The 18,799-nt window shown below is 41.0% G+C and overlaps 1 protein-coding gene across 3 annotated transcripts in view; it reads left to right on the forward strand.

The window, feature by feature from the left end:
• The window catches only part of FRMD3 (FERM domain containing 3), a 220,029-nt gene that overhangs the window by 167,732 nt on the left and 33,498 nt on the right, over positions 1–18,799 (forward strand). For all 3 annotated transcript variants that reach the window (XM_074953197.1, XM_074953196.1, XM_074953198.1), the window contains 5 exons: positions 5,095–5,182; positions 7,277–7,365; positions 10,756–10,819; positions 13,723–13,811; positions 18,467–18,541. In XM_074953197.1, the coding sequence (XP_074809298.1) occupies positions 5,095–5,182; positions 7,277–7,365; positions 10,756–10,819; positions 13,723–13,811; positions 18,467–18,541 (405 nt within the window). The remainder of the gene's footprint in view (positions 1–5,094; positions 5,183–7,276; positions 7,366–10,755; positions 10,820–13,722; positions 13,812–18,466; positions 18,542–18,799) is intronic.

Raw genomic sequence — 18,799 nt, forward strand, 5'->3', positions numbered from 1 at the left:
TTTGCAGGTTAAGGGCAGTAATTAGAGGATTTCCCCCAGATGAAAGGATTTTGTCTGTGTGAGGCCATCTTAAACAGAAAGTTTAAAGGCTCCTGACTCTGATCAAAAGTAGCATCTAATGTTAAGACAGTGATCAATTTGCAGCTCGCCCTGATGTTAGGATTTGACATAGGTACATTTATTTAGAAAAAGAAATGATCTCCTCACTATGAAAAGGGCCAATTAGATTATTAAGGTAAGCTTTGGTTCATTCTCATGATGTTGCTTGTACAGCATAGAGGTCAAACATGTTCTGTGCCTCCATGATGATCTGTCCTGAGACAATTTTGCCATGTTATGCAGTAGGATGGCTGTGAGGGACATGTCTGTTGATGCCATCTAGCCATCATGTTTTAGGACTTCTGTGGGGTCTTTTCCATCCTGCTTTCATTGGGTCAAAGTCAAAGATACTTCTCACAGGAAAGCTCAGGCAGAATAGATGACTGTACTACCTTAGAGAGTGCTGGACATCCATTTGAGAGAGCATGATCTGCCTAGTTAGGAAGAAGCTCTCTTCATTCAACTTGAATTCATACTGTTTGATGTTTTTGATCATTTGTAGATACTTCATTTGAGTGGTGTCAAACCTCTTTATAGTGATCAGCCACAAGTCACATATTAACCAAAGCAGCATATATCCTTAGCTTCATCTCTCTGCTTATCAAGGTCTTTGATTTGTGAAAGAAGTTCTTGATGAGGTACCCTCTTATTTATAACAACTTTGCAATGTGGGCTTCAAGTGCTTTCTTGTTGCTGACCATGTTATTGACAGAGACAAGGTAGATGAAATCACTGACAATCTTGACTGGGTGGTTGCCCACTAAGATTCTAGAGCCCACAGCATGTTCAAAACCACCAACTGGAAGACTTTTGGTTTTTCTCCGATTAATTTTCAGGCTGAGCTTTCCAGGGCTTTCAGTGCCACAACCAGCTCATCCACTAGTTCAACAACTAGCACTATGCCATTGGGAAAATCGATGTTGGTAAGGTTCTTATCAAAGGGTATGCCTAAAATACATTTACTTAGTGTCTGGTCAAGCACTTAGTCTTTGACTGCATTGAAGAGTTCTGGGGATGCAATGCATCCTTGTCGAACACCTGATGTAATTCAGAAGAAGGCAGTTATTTTCCCATTTACAAGAATGCAGCTTGAGGAGCCATCATATAAGAGATGGAACATTCTACAGAGTTTGTCAAGGAAGCCTGCAAGTTTCAAAATCAGTCAAAGCAATTCCCTGTTAATAGTGAAAAGCGGTTGTGAAATAACAGATGCAGTGTGAATGGGATGCTTGAATTCTCATGCCTTCTCAATAAGCTGGCACACTGAAGATTTGCTCTGTTGTGGAATGGCTGGGAGTGAAGCCAATTTATGGTCTTTTTTCTGAAGATATCTGAGGGTCAGGCCAATAAGACAGAAGCAAAAACTTTCCTCTGGATGGATAGAAGAGTAATGCTGCCTGACCTCAACCTCATCCCATCTCTAGCCTAACTATTTCGTTGCCACGAAGCTAGGGAAAACAAAACAAAACGCTTCTTGTACTCCCTGGCTTTGCAATCTAATCCTTTGGTGCCTGTTCCCACTCAGGCAGCAAAGAAAAGAAAAAGAACTCCTTGGCTTTCAAGCAACCAAAATGAAAAATGTGTCCTTTTAAAATCCTGAGGTCTGTCCTTCTGGTTTAAAATAATCCCACCACTCTGACACCATGTCAAGGCTAAATCCCCACTCTGTCACTTTTGAGTACAGAAGGTGGGGGCCTGCAAGGATTTTTAAAAAATAATACTTGCCACTCCAGGCTTGTATTAAACCCCCAAGGTTACAGCTTTTCTCTGACCTTGGCTTGGTAAATGCTGCCACCACCCAAATGCAAAAAAATGCTTGGACCCAGGAAGGAGCACTTGGGAATTCCTCCCTGTGGGGTACCCTCAAGCCCTTTCTCACACACACCCCCACCCCCTCTGGGGAAGACTTGAGAAGGAAAGCAAAGAAAGACCTGAGAAAGAAAACCAGCTAATCAAACACCAAAAATCCAATCCTGTTCTTAAAAAAGGTAAATTTTATTAAAAACAAAAAGTAAAAAATACATCTGGAACTTTGGCTTTTGCTAGATTTTAAAAGAGCAATTTCAAAAATTAAGAACCCAAAATAGCTTTCTTGGGGATTAGCTTAAAGGTTACAGGCAACCAGAAGCATCTGAGGTTAGCACAGAGGAGTTCACAAGCCTTAAAAAAAACAACCAGAAATAAACCTAATCGTGTCTTCCTAAACATTTCTAATTTACTTACATATTTGGGTTGTTAAAAGTCGTTCTAGATATGATCTGATCATTTTCATATCCAGTTCAAACTTCACACAGCATTCCTGCTGCCCATCTCTTCAGCCCAGAGAAAGCAACAGACAAAGGGCAAGTTTCTTTCCCAATTTTAAAAGTTCTGTCCTTCCCATTGGCTCTCTTGTTCAGGTGCCCACTTTTTTTCCCCTTTATCTGGTGGACTTTTTAACCCTTTACAGGTAAAGCAAGTAAAGAACAGCTACCAAGAGGGATTTTACAGCGAACTGGCTGGCTGTCCATCAAAGGAAGCTCCCCCCACCCACTTCATTTATCACAGTTGTGCATTAGGTTGCTTGCAAATGCAGTTGATTACCAATGGTTGGCTATAATTCCCCTGATAGAGGGCATATCATTTTTAAATTTTTGATACTGTGCTTGACTTTAAAAACATCTCTATTTTGCACTTTTGTTTTCTTATTTTAATACTTTGTGCAATAGCTATTTTGAGTTATGTCTGTAATTAATTAAGACCAAACCTCTCACCCTGCTGTGTTTTGAGTACAGCATGCGATGTGACATGCACAAAGATTATTGAATTTGGAGAGCTCTTCCCATTATGTTGGGCATGAAGGACATTAATTGTGTTTTTTGATATAATTTTTTAAATATAACCTGTCTTTTAGAAATTTAAAAAAGCTAGCTTCCAAAATTTCTGCTACTCCATAAAAGTGCGTACTTTCCTTCCAGCAAAGGGAGACAGAAAATCCGTGGATTTTTTGAGGTCGGTCTCTACTAAAAGGACCAGTTCTGAATGAGCAACCGGAGCCTCCAGTTTCCCCCCATTTGTGTGACTTCAACAACTGAAGTTATTTCGGTCAATTTGTGCTCTGTAATCTACAAGTATGAGGCAAAATCTTGTAGAATTTATAATATTCATTTATATTGGTCCGGCTCATTATTTCTACTTGATTTACACTTCAGTAGGGTTGGTCAAAAAGAGGTACGTGGGTTTCCTCTTCTGCAAAAATTTCTGAACAAAATGAACATTTTTAGTTTTAAAATTTTTCATGGAATTTTTTCAGTGTGGCTAAACATGTTCATTTCAGATGGCTTTGTTTTCATACTTTACCCTTTTGTTTCCTACTGGAAAAAGTTGAGGAAAAGCGAAGAAATGCTTTGTTCGTCCCAATCTCTACCCCCCCAAAAAACCCTCACCTTGAAGTGAAATGAAAATTTTGATTTGAAAGAAAATGCACTTTTTTTCAGTTTAATAATAATCAGTTTAGAAGGAAACCAAAATTTGTGAAAACTCATTTCTTTCCAAAAAAATTTTATCATGAAAAAATTCAATGAAAAATTTTTGACTAGCTCTTCTCTTATTCTCTGAGTTAATGTTTTACATTGCTCTGATGTAGATTATAAGGAACAGACATGCCAAAGTAAATAGTGAGTCAGTGAGGCACTGTTCTTCAGGGGATAGAGAGCACTAGACTGGGACTCAGGAGACTTGGGCTTTGTTCCTGGATCTCTCATCTATGGTCTTTTAGTAGAGAACCAACATAACTTAGACTTTCCTGAATAAAAAACTGGCAAAGAGACAGAAGTCAAAGCATAGAAACGAATGTGAATTTTCTTTATGGCAAGAGAACAGCGGGGTGCTGCAAGATTGTGTACTAGATCTGATGTTGATTAATATATTTACTAATTATTTGAAAAGAGGGGTGAGCTGTGACATAGCCAAATTTGTAGATGACAAAGGTGCTTAGGTTAGTCACCCCCAGGGAGACTGAGGAATGCCAGAGAGGACCTAAGCAAGCTAGGATAACACTGCAGGCAGCACAGTGGCAGATGTAGTTCAATGTTTTGTAAATGCAAAATCATGCACATTGGAAGAAAGCATTTGAACTACTCTGATGCCTTACAGGGTACTAAACTGATTGTATCACCTCAGGACAGGGATCTGGGCAGCTCAGTGAAGTCCTTGCTTCAGTGTGCAGCTGTGGTCAAAGCAAACTAGATATCAGGATACCACAAAGAGTTGTCTCTCAAATCACCAATACCTCTCTTTGAAAATATTGGCATTCCACAGCATCTTAAAAAAATAATCTTGCAATGGTTTATAATGGAAGCTGGCAATGAAGGAGTTAAAACCAGTAAAATTTGCTTCAGGGTTGACTTTGCATTCCAGGTTTTAGGCTTTAGTGAATATTTGTGGTTGATTTTATGGAGCGCTTCCTAAAAATAAGGCCATATAATAGAAATGCTGACAGATTTTAAACTACGGTGGTGGTAGTGGGGTTTGCTATAATTAGGCATGTGTCTCAGTAGTCTGTGTAATATGATTGCCTTGTCAGTACCCTGAGCTGGAAGGAATGTATCTTAATCTGGACAATCCTTTTAAATTAGTTTGGGAGGTTGTGTGTGGAAAAAACAGATGCTGAGATTTATTTCATGGTAAGACTCGACTTGTGCGTATACGAGAACATTTCATGGATACTTGATAACCCTGATTAACTGCACAGATCACTGGAGTCCTGGCAGTATGCAAAAAACATCAAAACTTAATCTGAAAAGACTAGGCATTAGGGCAGAGCACCAGTAGAAGTCACATGAAAGATCTCCTAGTTCCCTCTTTGTAAATGTTATATGGTTGAAATTGTGTACGTGTTGGTAGGTCTTTTCTTTCTTTGTCTGGTTTTGATGACTGTGGCCTACTGAACTGAACCGAATTATACATTTTTCCTTGTTTTTGTTAAACTGCTACATTTGCATTGTGTAATTTCAGAGGACAGAGCCCAGCTGTTGCTGAATTTAATTTACTACTGAAAGCACATTCTTTGGAAACTTATGGTGTTGATCCCCATCCTTGCAAGGTAATAGTTCAGGGTTTTTAAACTAAATTATCTTACTGGTTAATAAAACCATCAGATTCAATGAATTAGTCCCATTTTTATCCAGCCATGTGTACTAAAACATTTCTAAAAGTGCCTCCCCAGAAAGTGAGAGATGTTGCAGCTTTGTAAAATGTTGGTTGACAAACACCTATGTGTCAGTCCCAGAAATACTGCCTTGCATAGGCAGTATTTCATAGTATGACACTCTAGCATGCTGTGTCAGTATGAGGAGATTTTTGGGGGGTCCTGGCAGGTCACAAGTATTATAATTCCATCCCAACCATGTGAACAACCTGTAGTTCTGTGCTGTCCTCTTACAACAGTTATTGCTCAAACTGTTTCTAGCCAACAGAAAATAGCCTAATTAAACATACTAAGTAGAGTATATTTTGCCAAGTGTACTGTGGGAAAAGTTTTGATAACTGATAATTTCTTTGCCATTCAAAACACTCTTAATGCCATCTTATGGAGGGGTTTACTAAGTTTCAATCTTATATAGCACATGCAATTCTTGAGAAACAGTATATTAGAGTTAAACAAATACTCTAGAGGGGAAATACTTGACATTTTCCCGAGAATTTCAGTAACAGTGTTACTGTTGTCCAGAAGCCACCACCAATTGCTAGGACTTCTAGGCTGACATTTCAAACACACGTGTTTCAGTTGCAGCAGCCAAATATACAAACCATAACACAAACAGGAAATTGCATATACAAAAGGGTGAATTGGACATGTACTTATGTATTCAACTTCACAGTCCACTACTTTACTATTCTGTGTTTCTTTTACAAAGGTGTCTTTGGTTATAACCACTAGTTGTCTCATGTACAAATGAAGCCACCATACATCTGCATTTTTGAGTGATGGTGCATTGCCTGTATAATTTGCTTTTAAGGTTGCCCGTTTTTATGATGCTCTAATTGTTACTTTGCATTGTTATATTTCAACAATACTGCATGGTTTATGGGGCAAACTAAGTGACCTATAGATCCCACGCACACATGTAGCAGTTTACAGTGCTCACCATTAAACAGTCAACCCTTATCCAAAGCAGTATCTGCATTATTGCAGGTATTTCTATTCTAAATTAGATATGGGGCCTGATCCAAAGCCCACTGAAGTCAATGAAGAGACTTCCCTTTACCTCAGTCAGCTTTGGATGAGAACCATTCTGCATTATTTTAGATGTCATTGTATGGTTATTATAGACTTTTTAATAGTAATCACAATAGGGTACTTACATTTGAAACTGTGTCCCTCTGTGTTTTTGCTTTTACCTTCCACAGGAAGCTTAAAAAAACCCTAATATTCTTTGACTGCATAATGATTTGAAATAAAGCTTCTAGAATAGTGAAGCAGATTATGCCAGGCAAATGAGAGTTTGGAAATAGCCATAGGAAAGCTGGTTAGTGTAAAACAAACGGACTTAAACTTTTGCTCAAAAAAATTGAATCCCACCTTTTCTTTGTGGAATTCAAAAAAGTTTGGTGTACTAATTTAAAAGAAAACCACTTATCTTTGCACTTCTGGTTTCCACCAAAATTGGAAATATCTAAATACAGCAAGAAAGACTGTCTTGTGTCAGTATTTCCAGCACAGACGATGTTGTGAAGTATTGGAAATCACATGAGAGAGTTTGTTCCTATGAATTTCAAGGCTGAAAGGACATAAGATGAGAATACCACGTCTGGGCAAAACTGAATCCCTTGCTTGTATTGGTGGGCATTCTGATATGAAATGGGACTATTTGTGTATGTATTTGTAGAAAAGAATAAGCCTTTAAGTGCTACCATTGTGCCAAAATCTACATGTGAAGAAAAAGCATAAGACCGTTTTATCCAGTCAAATAGTAAGAAACAAACAAGACTTTTTATAGCTGGGAACTTAGATGTTGAGAAAAAAAATTAGTTGACCGTTAAGGCTTAGTCCTAAGAAAGACACAGATACCATATCTGTGACTGCAATGGACTAAGACTTTACACCATCAACCATGAATGTTATATATTGGGGGGCAGAGAGGGGGGAACCAAACAAACAAATAGCTTTAATTTGTGTTTTTTCTCTTATTTTAAGGATTCAACCGGGACCACTACCTTTTTAGGATTCACAGCAACGGGCTTTGTAGTTTTCCAGGGAAATAAAAGAATTCATTTGTTAAAATGGTAAGCATATCAACTAATTAGATTATTAAATATTCTTTTATTTGTGTTTTCCCCCCTAATTCCTTTAAGGAAACTAGAGGTGGAATATTGAAGATTCACTTCTCCCTTTCACATTTTATTTTTCCAAGGATTTTTAGATCACATATGAAAAAGAAATTGGTCTCATTCTACTTCTTACTGGAAATTAGTCTACATGATAAACTTGAATAAGTCAAACTAATTGACAGAGATGCTCAAAAATTGAATAGCTATGACGTTGGAGGTATAATGGCAGGGGTACCTAGGAAGGTTTCACAATTCCTACTACATTATGCTTGGCTCTTGAATGTGCTGTCAATTTCTCATTCAAATATGAATAAAAATAGGATTTTTTAAAGAAGGACTTAAGGTGGGAGAGGAGGTGGGATTTTATATGTTTATAAATGATCATTCCCTTGCAGATTTCTAAATATAAGTAGATTTGGTCCTAATGTTTTTTCTTTCTTAAGGCAACTTGCTTCATATCTCAAGGATTTCACTGTTATAGGGCACATCTGAAGCTATGACAACATTAGTGAAGGCAGATTGAAGCTCTCTTGCCAGCATTGCCAGTCTTTCGTAAAATCTCCGGCTTTTCGGAGGTTGATGGAATAACTTAGAAATTATGGTGTACTCCACTTATTTTCATCTTAAATAGCTCTGATGAGCAAAATGGATTATGCAGAAGGTCAATGGTCAAGTTCTAGAATAGGCCACTGCTTTGATTAGAATTATTGGCAGTTATAGTTGTATTTGGTGTGGCATACAGCCAGGTCTTTGGCACAGGCTAATTTCCCTTTACATGACTCCATTGGTACAAGAGAATTACTGCTGCCCCAGAGGGGGATTCTCTTGTCATAGCCTAATCCCATACCTTCCAACATTCTTGGAGCAAACCTTAGTACTTTCAAGTCTTCATAAATGTGTACAATTTTGAATAATTCTGTAGATACATACCAAGACTAAGAGAAAGAAGGATAGAGGAAAGAAGAAATGCAAAAGTCTTCAGAATTTCATATTCTTTGCCATTTGTTTCCTGGCAAATTGTTTTATTCGTCTCATCCTATTACCAGGATTTAATTCCAGCTCCCCAATCATCTACGTTGCAAAATAACCCCTTCTTCCAAATCAGTTTAATTTTGCTAATTGCTAATAAAAGCAGCCCCATTCAAAATAACCACCTTCATTGCAAGATAAAACCAAACGCCGCTCCAAAAACCAACACTCCATGCCAATTTAATTGCAAAACATCCCCACACACATACTGAAAGTATTGTGGGGAGCACTGGGAGAGTTTTCATTGACGCCTCAGCCTTCCAAAGGTTTAAGTGGGAAGTTCAAGTAATCAGAGAAATTGCTGAACAGATGACAGGAGCAACTGCCTCCTAGATGGCTCTTCACACAAAATATTCCCAGAGCATCATCTTAGAAGGGGATGGAACTGAGCTGTCATTGATTGCCATTCCCCAAGAGGTGGGGGAATAGGGAAGAGCAGCCGTACAGATGGGGATTTCTCTGTAGATTTTTTTTTTCCTGCAGATGTACAGAAACATCTAAAAACCCATAAAGTTGGCCAGTCTGGAATCCCCCACTTGCCTAAAGTCAGAGTAGCCACCTCTATCTATTTCTCTAAACTGCAGTCAAATGAAAGCATTCTTGGGGGCGGGGCTAGGGGTCTGGTTGAAATGTGGTTGGAGCACATGGTGCTCTGGTGATCTGCAACCTTCAGGCATCTTCCCTTGGGTTCAAACCTTTCATTGTGTACTGGCAAAACATGCTCATCTCAAATAAATGGGTCAGTCAAAAAAGAAAAAAGCAGCAAAATATTAGGCTTATCACAGAGGCTCAATTAAAATGTCTGAGTAATCCTCAGTCCTTTCATTGATACGGTACATTTATGATTAAAATGCAGTACCTGTTAGAAAGTTTTTTCTTTGTAGCACATTCCTCTTTGCATCTAGAATCTCTTCAGTGCCAACCATTTGCTTGCTAAAGTCTTAGAAATGTTTTAGAAACTACAGTAATTTTAATAGTTTTATTCATTTAATAATTTATCATGCAATTAAATGAAAATACATAAACTAGGAGGGGAAGGAGGTTATTGCACTACTGATATGTCCTCTTTTAGTGGTTTAAATCTTGATTAGGACACACAGTAAAATATGTTTTATCTCATTGTACCCAATATTGGAGATACTAAGCATCATAAAAACCCATGCATTTTGGCATATTATGAGCTGTTTGTAAGTGTTCAGATACAATGATGAGTGACATCAATGCATAAATAAGCAGATATGCAAATAGATGGGATATTGCTGGTGAGAAATAAGATGCATTTGCAGCATTCTGTATGGAAACTTCCAGACCTTTCTGTGCAGCATCTGGCTCCTAAAGGTTTTACCTGTTCGTCATTTTAAGTACCAAATGGGTTCCAAGATTTTAAAGATAAGAAAAATTCTGAAGCATAAATATAAGTTCTTATTGAAAAACCCGGGAAGTGGGTGGGCGCAAGCCCACCCACTGCTAAAGGCCCCTCCCCCAGCCTAGCGGGAGGAACCACTGGACCCAGGGACCAACTGATTACGGGGGACAACTAATGAAAAACAGGGACTGGAGTGAGGGTCAGAGGTTCAAAATGAGGATACCGGATGAGGACACCGAGCAGAGAACCCCAGACAGCGCCCACTGCTCCTCAAAGCTGTCGAGGGAGCCAGCGGACGCTGCCCAGTGGAACTCTGCCCGGATGCGTGAAACTAGGGAGGAACGGAAATAGGCCCCGCAGTCGCAGAGCACCCCCTCGTCCAACATCCTCCTCCTGGTATTGTAGATTAGAGACTTTGGCCAGAGCTAGGAGGAGGTTGACAAGGAGGTCTCGCGACTTCGTGGGGCCACCGATAGGGTGTGCAAAGAGGAACAAGTGTGGGGAAAGGTGTAGCCAGAACCTCAACAAGAGGTTCTGGAGGAGCTGGAATAGGGGCTGCAACCTGGCGCATTCAAGATAGGCGTGCGCCAGGTTCTCCCTCATGCTGCAAAAGGGGCAGGCCTCAGGTGTAGGGGTGAACCGCACCAGGTGGACGCCCATGCTCAAATATATATAAGTTTCTCTTTCCTCCCTGGTCCAAAGGAACTCTTTAAAGGCTCACAACAATGTGGAAAGCATAACACCCCAAGTCTATATTCTCTACTCTGAAGAAAATTAGTATATTATTTGCTCTAGCACTATGGATTTTACATTATTTACCAAGAGTGCACTGTTGATGAGATAATAACAGCCTGCTCTACATTTGTGAATCAGTTAAATTTGCATGAAAATGCACATCACTTTTGTTCACTGCAATTTTTTCCTTTACTTAAAAGCTGTTTTCTTTTTAGGGCTGATGTCTGTAAATTGAAATTTGAAGGGAAGACATTTTATGTGCTTGGAGCTCAGAAAGAGGTTGGATATTAGTTTTATACTAAATTTGTATGAGTAATTTAGATTTAGTTTTAAAAAGTCACTAGTGTATTTTAATTTTAAAACAGGTTTTTTTTAACAGATGGTTTGACAAATTGTATTTCATATATTGTAGATTACATGTAAAATAAAAATAAACTTGTGGTTGTTTATTGTTTGAGAAAAAGGTATCTAAGTTGACAAAGGGATTAGATCTTACAACACCTATTAGGTTAATCTAATCCAACCATGCAGTGCAGGGATTTTTCCTTATAATTTGTTCCCTAGTGTTTACCTAGTCTAGTTTTAAGGGTCAAATGATCTAAATGTGGGAATTGCACCAGCATAAAATAGGAGCCCCTGACCCCTATGGTTAAATTTTCAAGTGGGCTATGTCACAGGGTGCAGACTCACCCAGCAGCACCTCCTGCTGGTCATCATCAGGGAATTAGCATCCAGAGCACCTCCTTCAGGCCAGTGTCTTGCAGCCCCTGGCCCCCATGTCCCTCCTGGACCCTGGTGCCCTTGTTTTGGGTGCTGCCCCCTGGCAGTACCCCCACAGTTCTGGGTCTCCCCCTCCCATGTGAACCCCCACCCACTGTCTCCACCTCACCTCCATCTTAGACTACTGCCAGTCACCAACTAGCCCCTCTGCTCCCTGGGGCAGACTGCAGTATAAGCCACTCATTAGAGGCAAGGGGGTTTGGACCTGCTGCCTCTACAACCCCCATACCTAATGGGGCCTTTCCAGGCTGGAGTTCCTAGCTCCTCCGGCCCTGTGTGTCCTGCTCAGCACCTTGTAGCCAGGCCCTTCTCCCTGTGCCTGTAGAGGGAGACTCTCCTGAAAGTTCTGGCTCAAAGCCTTTATAGAGCCAGCTGGGCGCTGATTGGGGCACGGCCCTCACCTGCCGCCATTTCCCCCAATCAGCCAGGTTTTTACTTTCTGCCCCAGCCCCAGCCCTCTGCAGGGCTTTTCCAATCCTTTCAGGGCTGGAGTGGGTGCTCACCTTGCTACAGCTGTTACAGGGTGGACTGGGATTTTTAAGAGGGAACTGGCAGGCCACTTGAGCCTAATTAACAGTCTAACTATGGGGCCTGACAGAGGGCAACGGGTTTCTAGAGAGAGGGGGAACCAGGGAGAGGATGCTGTGGTTGTTACTGTAAAAGAGCTGCAGTGAGCAGAAGGCTCCTGCAGTGACTCTGAGAAACCAGGGGACCAGCAAAGGGGGTTTGCCTGCTGATGTCTACACTAGAATAAAAAACCCGTGGCCTGGCCATGGCTGGCTCAGGGTCCACTGACTGGGGCTTGCTGGGGCTCAGGCTGTGGGCCTAAAGATAGCTGTATAGATGCTCAGTCTTGGGCTGGAGCCCAGGCTCTGGGATCCTACCCCCTCGTTGGGTCCCAGAGCTTGGGCTCCAGCCTGAATCCAGATGTCTACACAGCAATTTTACAGTCTCAGAGCTGAAGCCCTGTGAGCCTGAGTTAGCTGACTGGGGCCAGCCGTGGGTGTTTAACTGCTATATAGATATACCCTCAGAGCCAGAGAGAGTTGGACAAAGCAGACATGGATCAGTGGAAGACTTGAGTTAAGAGGAGCCTTGGTGTGATTGCTTGAATTATGTTGGGACTTTGAGGACAGTTTGAATTATTTTGACTTTTATGTTAATAAGCCAGAACCCAAGAAAGGCTGCTGCTGTTTGACTTGTGAAACCTTCTGGGAGTTGAGTCCAGAAAGGCAAACTGAAGCAGGGTGCTATAGAGTCACCCCAGACACAAGAAGCACTCAGGAGGCAGCTGACCCTGTTACATGGGCCTTAAATCAGACTCGAATTTTAAAGTCTCTTGATTGTTTGGGAGCCTTCTGATTTGAGGTGCATCCTGCTGGACTCCCAAGCAGCTGAATGGGAGAACTGCAGACTTGTGGGAAAAGCTCACTATCTAGTGTCTGTATAGTTAGTTTCTTCTAGTATTTGTTCATTCTCTGGTGTTCTGACCACCAAGGCTCTGCCTAGAGCATACCTCTTAACCTGCCCATGACCTTCAGGATGGTAGAGTAATGCAGGTCAGAGTGATGTTGGGCATCGCTGTCTCTAAGGCTATGGCCATGTTGAGGACCACAGTCTAGACGGGGGAGGGAGGATGGAAGAAAGAAGCTAGAGACAGGGAACCAGAAACTAGAGGGGGGATATAGAATGAGCCATGGTATGGGGGGAGTCAGTCCAGGGAAATAGGGAGACTTAAATGAGAAAGCTGGTTGGGGGTGGGGGAAGCTTGAAGTAGTGGATAAAGAGTCAAAGATAGGGATGGACATAGTAGTGAGGAAGAGAGCCGGTCAGCAGGGAGAACGGGTAGCCAGAGAGAGGGAAGGAGGACGGGGGTGGGGGGACGGCTATGTGGAGAACAAGAACAAGAGAGGAGAACATAGTGGAAAGTCAAGGGGGAGCCAGGTCAGAGGGTGGGGGGAACTCAAGAAGGAAGTGATGGCTTTGAGGGAGAGAATTTATTGTCTTTATATGCAGAAGAAGCAAAAAATTCAAGGATTTGACAGGGGAGTTGAGGTAGTGCATATTCATTAAATATGAAAATTGGGATGTTGCTTCATTTGCATAAAACTCAGCTTTCTCTACCTACAGCTAAAATGAGTATGACCTTGAGTCCATTTCTCTCTTAACAAATCACTCAGCCATCTCCTTCTCCCCCACAAAAGTAGCTTGGTTATGTGAAAAATCCATTTTCACAGATAGAGGGGAAAATCAAGTGCAAATGGGTTGCAATGAAGTGTGGATTGATGTCACTTAGGAAAATTTGGTCCTAAATGTTTCTAGTGGACAGAGTTTCTATCAGTTCCACAGTCTTAAAGAATTCAACTTTTATGTTTTTTCTTATTTCTTTTTTCTACACTTAGAAAAAGGCTATGTTGTCATTTCATACCTCTACACCAGCAGCCTGCAAGCATCTTTGGAAGTGTGGGGTGGAGAACCAGGCTTTTTATAAGTAAGTAAATCTACATCAGTTCATCATCGTAAAAGGAAAGCGTGTGAACTAGGGTAGAAGATGGTTCCATGTGAAATCTTCTGTGTGTCTTTAACAGGATGGAAGACAAAAATAGTATTGCTGCATCATTAAATGTAGATGCCAAAAAAGCATATTTGGATAAATATGCAAATTGGTATACTAGGAGGTGAGGTAGTACTTCATTACAAACGAGGATAATAGTTGAGGAGGCATTTGGTGTTTTTTAGGGTGGAGGATCAAGAACTTTCTTCCAAGTAGCCTGTATTAGCTAATATTGTAGCAGCAATGTGTAGCTAAGTGAACAGGATGACAGACCAGGAGTCAGGGAACATGGATATTACTCTTGGTTCAGCTGTTGACCACCTCTGCAAACTTGAGCAAGGCACTTAACTGTTCTGTATCTGTTTCTCCTCTGAGTAACATGGTGAGAATAATTCTACTTACCTCTGTTAAGTGCTTTGAGATCTATGCTAGGAGAGTGCTGAGCCGTAAGTATTATTCTTACGGGCATTTTTGAATAAACATTATTTTCCAGTGAAGCCACAAGGGCTGGTAACTGGTGACTAGGAATTCCACAGCATGGGTTAATACACTTCAAAAAGGTGGACCTGCTGTTGGATGCATTTGGGAAAGTTGCCACTCATCTAGTTCAAAAAGTAAATGGCTATAAATCAGTTGCAAGAGAAGGAAGAAGTCCAGAAACTATCCCCTCTCTTACACCTCAAAAGATACCGTGCAGATAAATCATCAAAGTACTCATTCATTTTTTTTCCTTTCCCCAGTTTTCTTAATTAGATCTTTCGCCTTGTATACTAACATTTCCCTTTGGGCATGTTCCTTTTATTCCTGCTACTTTGAGTTTCTTTACAGCATCTGGCATACTTTGTTTTGTAAAAATGCTGTGTCTTTGGTGCTTGCAAAGTAGCCAACACTGAGGGGAGGGGGAATGACTTGTGACTGGGGAGATAGAATTTGTGTCTTAACAAGGTTGTTAATTATCTGTTTTATGTTGAAGCAGATTCTTTCTTTCAGTTTAACACGGATGCAACAGTGTATTGAATGAAAGGCATAAAATATAGGCCTGTTACAATACAGCCATTAATTTAGTTATATTCCATTTGAAAACTATGTTTGAAGCTGAATCATTACAGAGGTTCTACTTAAGAACATTAGATGTACTTAAGAACATTAGACAGTAGGAGCTGTCAAAGTATGAATGTCCAATGTGGACTGGTATAAAATATCATCTGACATTTTGCTGTCCAAGTAGCAATATTCATAATGTGGGTCTCAGGCATCATTACCCCATCTACTCTTTTCCTTGCCACACTCTCCATGTGGCTTCCATACAACCCTGTGAGGTTGTTTCGTCAAGCTTTTGAAAATATACTCTCCTGTTTCATTTCAGTGTCTGTAGACAGAATGGAAGTATGTTACTAATTGAGTAGAGTGAGGATTGGAAGTAGCATTCCATGGACAGGAGTATACTGGTAGATTAGATTAGTGGTTGCTATAAATCAACAGTCTACAGAGTTAAAGTGAAATGAAGATAGGTTGCATAGCATTGCAAACCATCTACACTCAAAACCTACTAACGTGCTACAAGAAAGAAGGAAGTATTTCCTTAGCCTGCTGGAGGAAGTTGAGGGATTTTTCTGGCTGTTTCATTAATGGGTAATGTGGGAGAATGTGAAGATTCATGAAGACGTTATAAAATTGATAACAGAGCTGAGGAGACCAGAAAAGAGCCAGTAGAGCCAGAAGACCTCAAAGTCAGGGAGATGAGAGGAGCACAAGGGGGCCATAGACAGTAAAGAAAGCTGGCCCAATGGCTCATAGGAAAGAGTCAAAAAGAAGCCTGGAGGGACCAAAGAAAACTGTGAACCAAAGCCTAGGATAATAGTATAGAACCAGCAAAGACAGATTTGGGATTCAGAGAAACCTCCCACCTTTTCACCCAGAATTGGGGAATTTTAAAAAATTGCTGGTGTTTCTGAACATAAAGTTCTTTATGAAATTGGACGTTGCCAATTAAGTAGTGGAACGCAATTCTGGGCCTGGCAAACAAGCATAGACTGGTGGGACTGCATAGTGTTGCAGGTATGGGATGATTCCCAGCGGCCGCAAAACTTTCATATGTGTAAGGCCACTTTCATGGAACTTTGTGAGTTGCTTTCCCCCGCCCTGAAGCACAGGAATACCAAGATGAGAACTGTCCTGAGTGGCAATAGCCCCGTGGAAGCTTGCAACACCTGACTGCTACCGGTCAGTCCGGAATCAATTCGGAGTGGGAAAATCTACAGTGGGGGCTGCTGGATCCAAGTAGCCAGGGCAATCAATAACCTGCTAACAAAGGTAGTGACTCTTGGAAATGTACAGCTCATAGTGGATAGCTTTGCTGCAATGGGGTTCCCTAACTGTGGTGGGGCGATAGTCAGAACCCATATCCCTATCTTGGCACCGGACCACCTTGCCAAACAGTACATAAACTGCACTGTAAGTGCATAAACTTACCTAGGGAGGTGGTGGAATCTCCTTCCTTAGAGGTTTTTAAGGTCAGGCTTGGTCCTGCTTTGAGCAGGGGGTTGGACTAGACGACCTCCTGAGGTCCCTTCCAACCCTGATATTCTATGATTCTAAGTGATACAACAGCATAATATTTGTGCAGCCCTGCTGAAAGTCTAACCAAGATAAAATTGGACTCTATGAATAGTTCTGCTTTGGAACATTACATACAGTACAAATCCTGTAGGCTGGCTACACAAAATTACTTACAATCAATTTGCTACCCAAAAAATAATTTCATTTAAAAAAAACCAAACAGACTTGCATGCAATTCCTGCTGGTGAGACATTCCCTTGGTTAAATTTGAATCATGGTTTCAAGCTTTCTTTTCAACCATAACAAGTAGAAACTTAACTCTTTTAAAAATGAAGGCTGAGATTCTGTTCTCTTCATGTGACTCTAGGAGCTAGGGACCTAGACATGCCTATCCCTTAATCCTGCCTTGTATTAAAATATTTGTGTGATTATTTGCACACAGTTATAAATAAGAGTTTCTTCAAGGTTGGGGAAGAAATATGAAATCCACCTGACATTTCAAAACTACAAAATAGCAGAGAGGTTGGCATATCTGGAGCCATATTGTTCCTTGATGTTCATAAGCCAGACCCCCTCCCTCCCCCAAGCTCTGATTAATGTAGCCAAAGGCTGTTGCATGCTGATTCAAAGTGACTGGACTAGGTAGACTCTACACCTACATAGACTGTGTGAAGACACAGAAAATATGTTTTCTGGCTGTTTTCTGAGTGAGGAACTCCTGTTCTTTTGTTTCATATTTGTTTCAGTGATACCAGCATGCTCACTGCAGCATCCGTGTGGGGAGTCCTTGTGTGGCTTGCTGGAGGAAAAAGGGTTCGTGCCACTTTAAGGGGCCCTCCCCTTACAATGGGTAGTAGAAGGGGAGGGAGGGAAAGTTTACCAACATGGATCAGGAAAGGGGAGAGGAGCAAGATGCAGTTGGGACAGGTCTGGGGAGGGCACTGCCCTTCCTGCTGACTGAGAGTGTGAGGGCTGGGTATTTATATCCCAGGCAGTCCCAAAAAAGCCTTCTCTTACCCAGATCAGGCTGGCATTTGCACCCATGAATTTGTAAAAGGGCCAGGTTTCCTCATTACTCACTATGCTAGTTGCCCTTTTCTTTGGGGGCTGGGAAATAGTTTTTCCCTCACCACCAAATGGCCGAGGTTGTGCAGGGTACTTGTCTTGCCCATAGCAGGTCTGGGACCTGGTGGGACGGGTGTGTATTCATGTGTGAGGGGTGATTAGGCTATAATGTCACAATGTAGTACATAAAACTTATGGCAGATGTCCATAATGGAAGGGATACAGTTATCAGATAAAATGGACTGGAAAAGGATTTGAAGGAAAGCATCCCTTAAGGAAGCTGAGGGAGGGGGATTTTGGGGCTATTGTGTCTCACAGCAGGGAGACGATTCCCCCCCTCCTTTTATAGCCCCCGTTCACTTCAAACAGGGGGAGACTGGCAGGATCCCAGTAATGGGCTGGCTGGGACCAGGTGAGGATTCTATGGAAATGATTAAGCAAATTATGATGATCTGCACTGTACCACTTATTGCCAGGTTCTTCCAGATTTTTAGGTGAATAAAGATGTGGCCTAATTAAACCACATCCATTACCTCCTGTCCTTCTGGCATGGCTAGGCAGTGTGGAGGTAACTACATCTCTGTCCTAATCCTCCCATGTACAGGATATTGTAAGAACCCTTGCTGGGTTCTATGGTGCTTGATTCACATGGTGTATATATAAACTTCTACGGGCCCTGTAGGCACATGTTTTACTTTCTTGCTCTGTTATCCAGATAATCACTCATTGGTATGCAGTCTTTCCATACTATCTAAATTGTGAGATAACTCTGTTATGTTTCACATGTAATTTTATGTTGAAATTATTACACATACCACTACAAAAGTTTTAAACTGCCAATTATAGAATATTATGGTATAGTAGAAGAATAACACAGTTGGTCATTTGTCTTGCTCATTTCTGTATATTAAGTTGCTTTTTACACTTTCTGAAAATGTGACAACCATGTACTCTTCTTTTTCTGGAAGGTATGCAAAATCAAGTCAGATCAAGACGATGTCCAGCAGCAAAATATTTTTTAAAGGCAGTAGATTTCGATATAGGTATGCACTTTCTTGTCCTTATGTTTTTTTTTAAGATTAACCATTCCGAGGGTGGAAGAGAGCTTGGAAAATTATTAATGGGAAATTGAGCCTTTACCTCTAGGGTACCCAATGCAGGTCAGTAGGGATTCAAAGCCTGATTGCTCTTCACTGTCTTTTATGAAATTAGTTGGTGGTTTCATTTAGATCCTAGTGAACAGTGTTTCACATAAGAAAAAAAGCCACAATATCCTTTGTTGCAGTCTCAAGACAAGACAA

The sequence above is a fragment of the Natator depressus genome, chromosome 5, assembly GCF_965152275.1.
Source record: "Natator depressus isolate rNatDep1 chromosome 5, rNatDep2.hap1, whole genome shotgun sequence".
Lineage (NCBI taxonomy): Eukaryota > Metazoa > Chordata > Testudines > Cheloniidae > Natator > Natator depressus.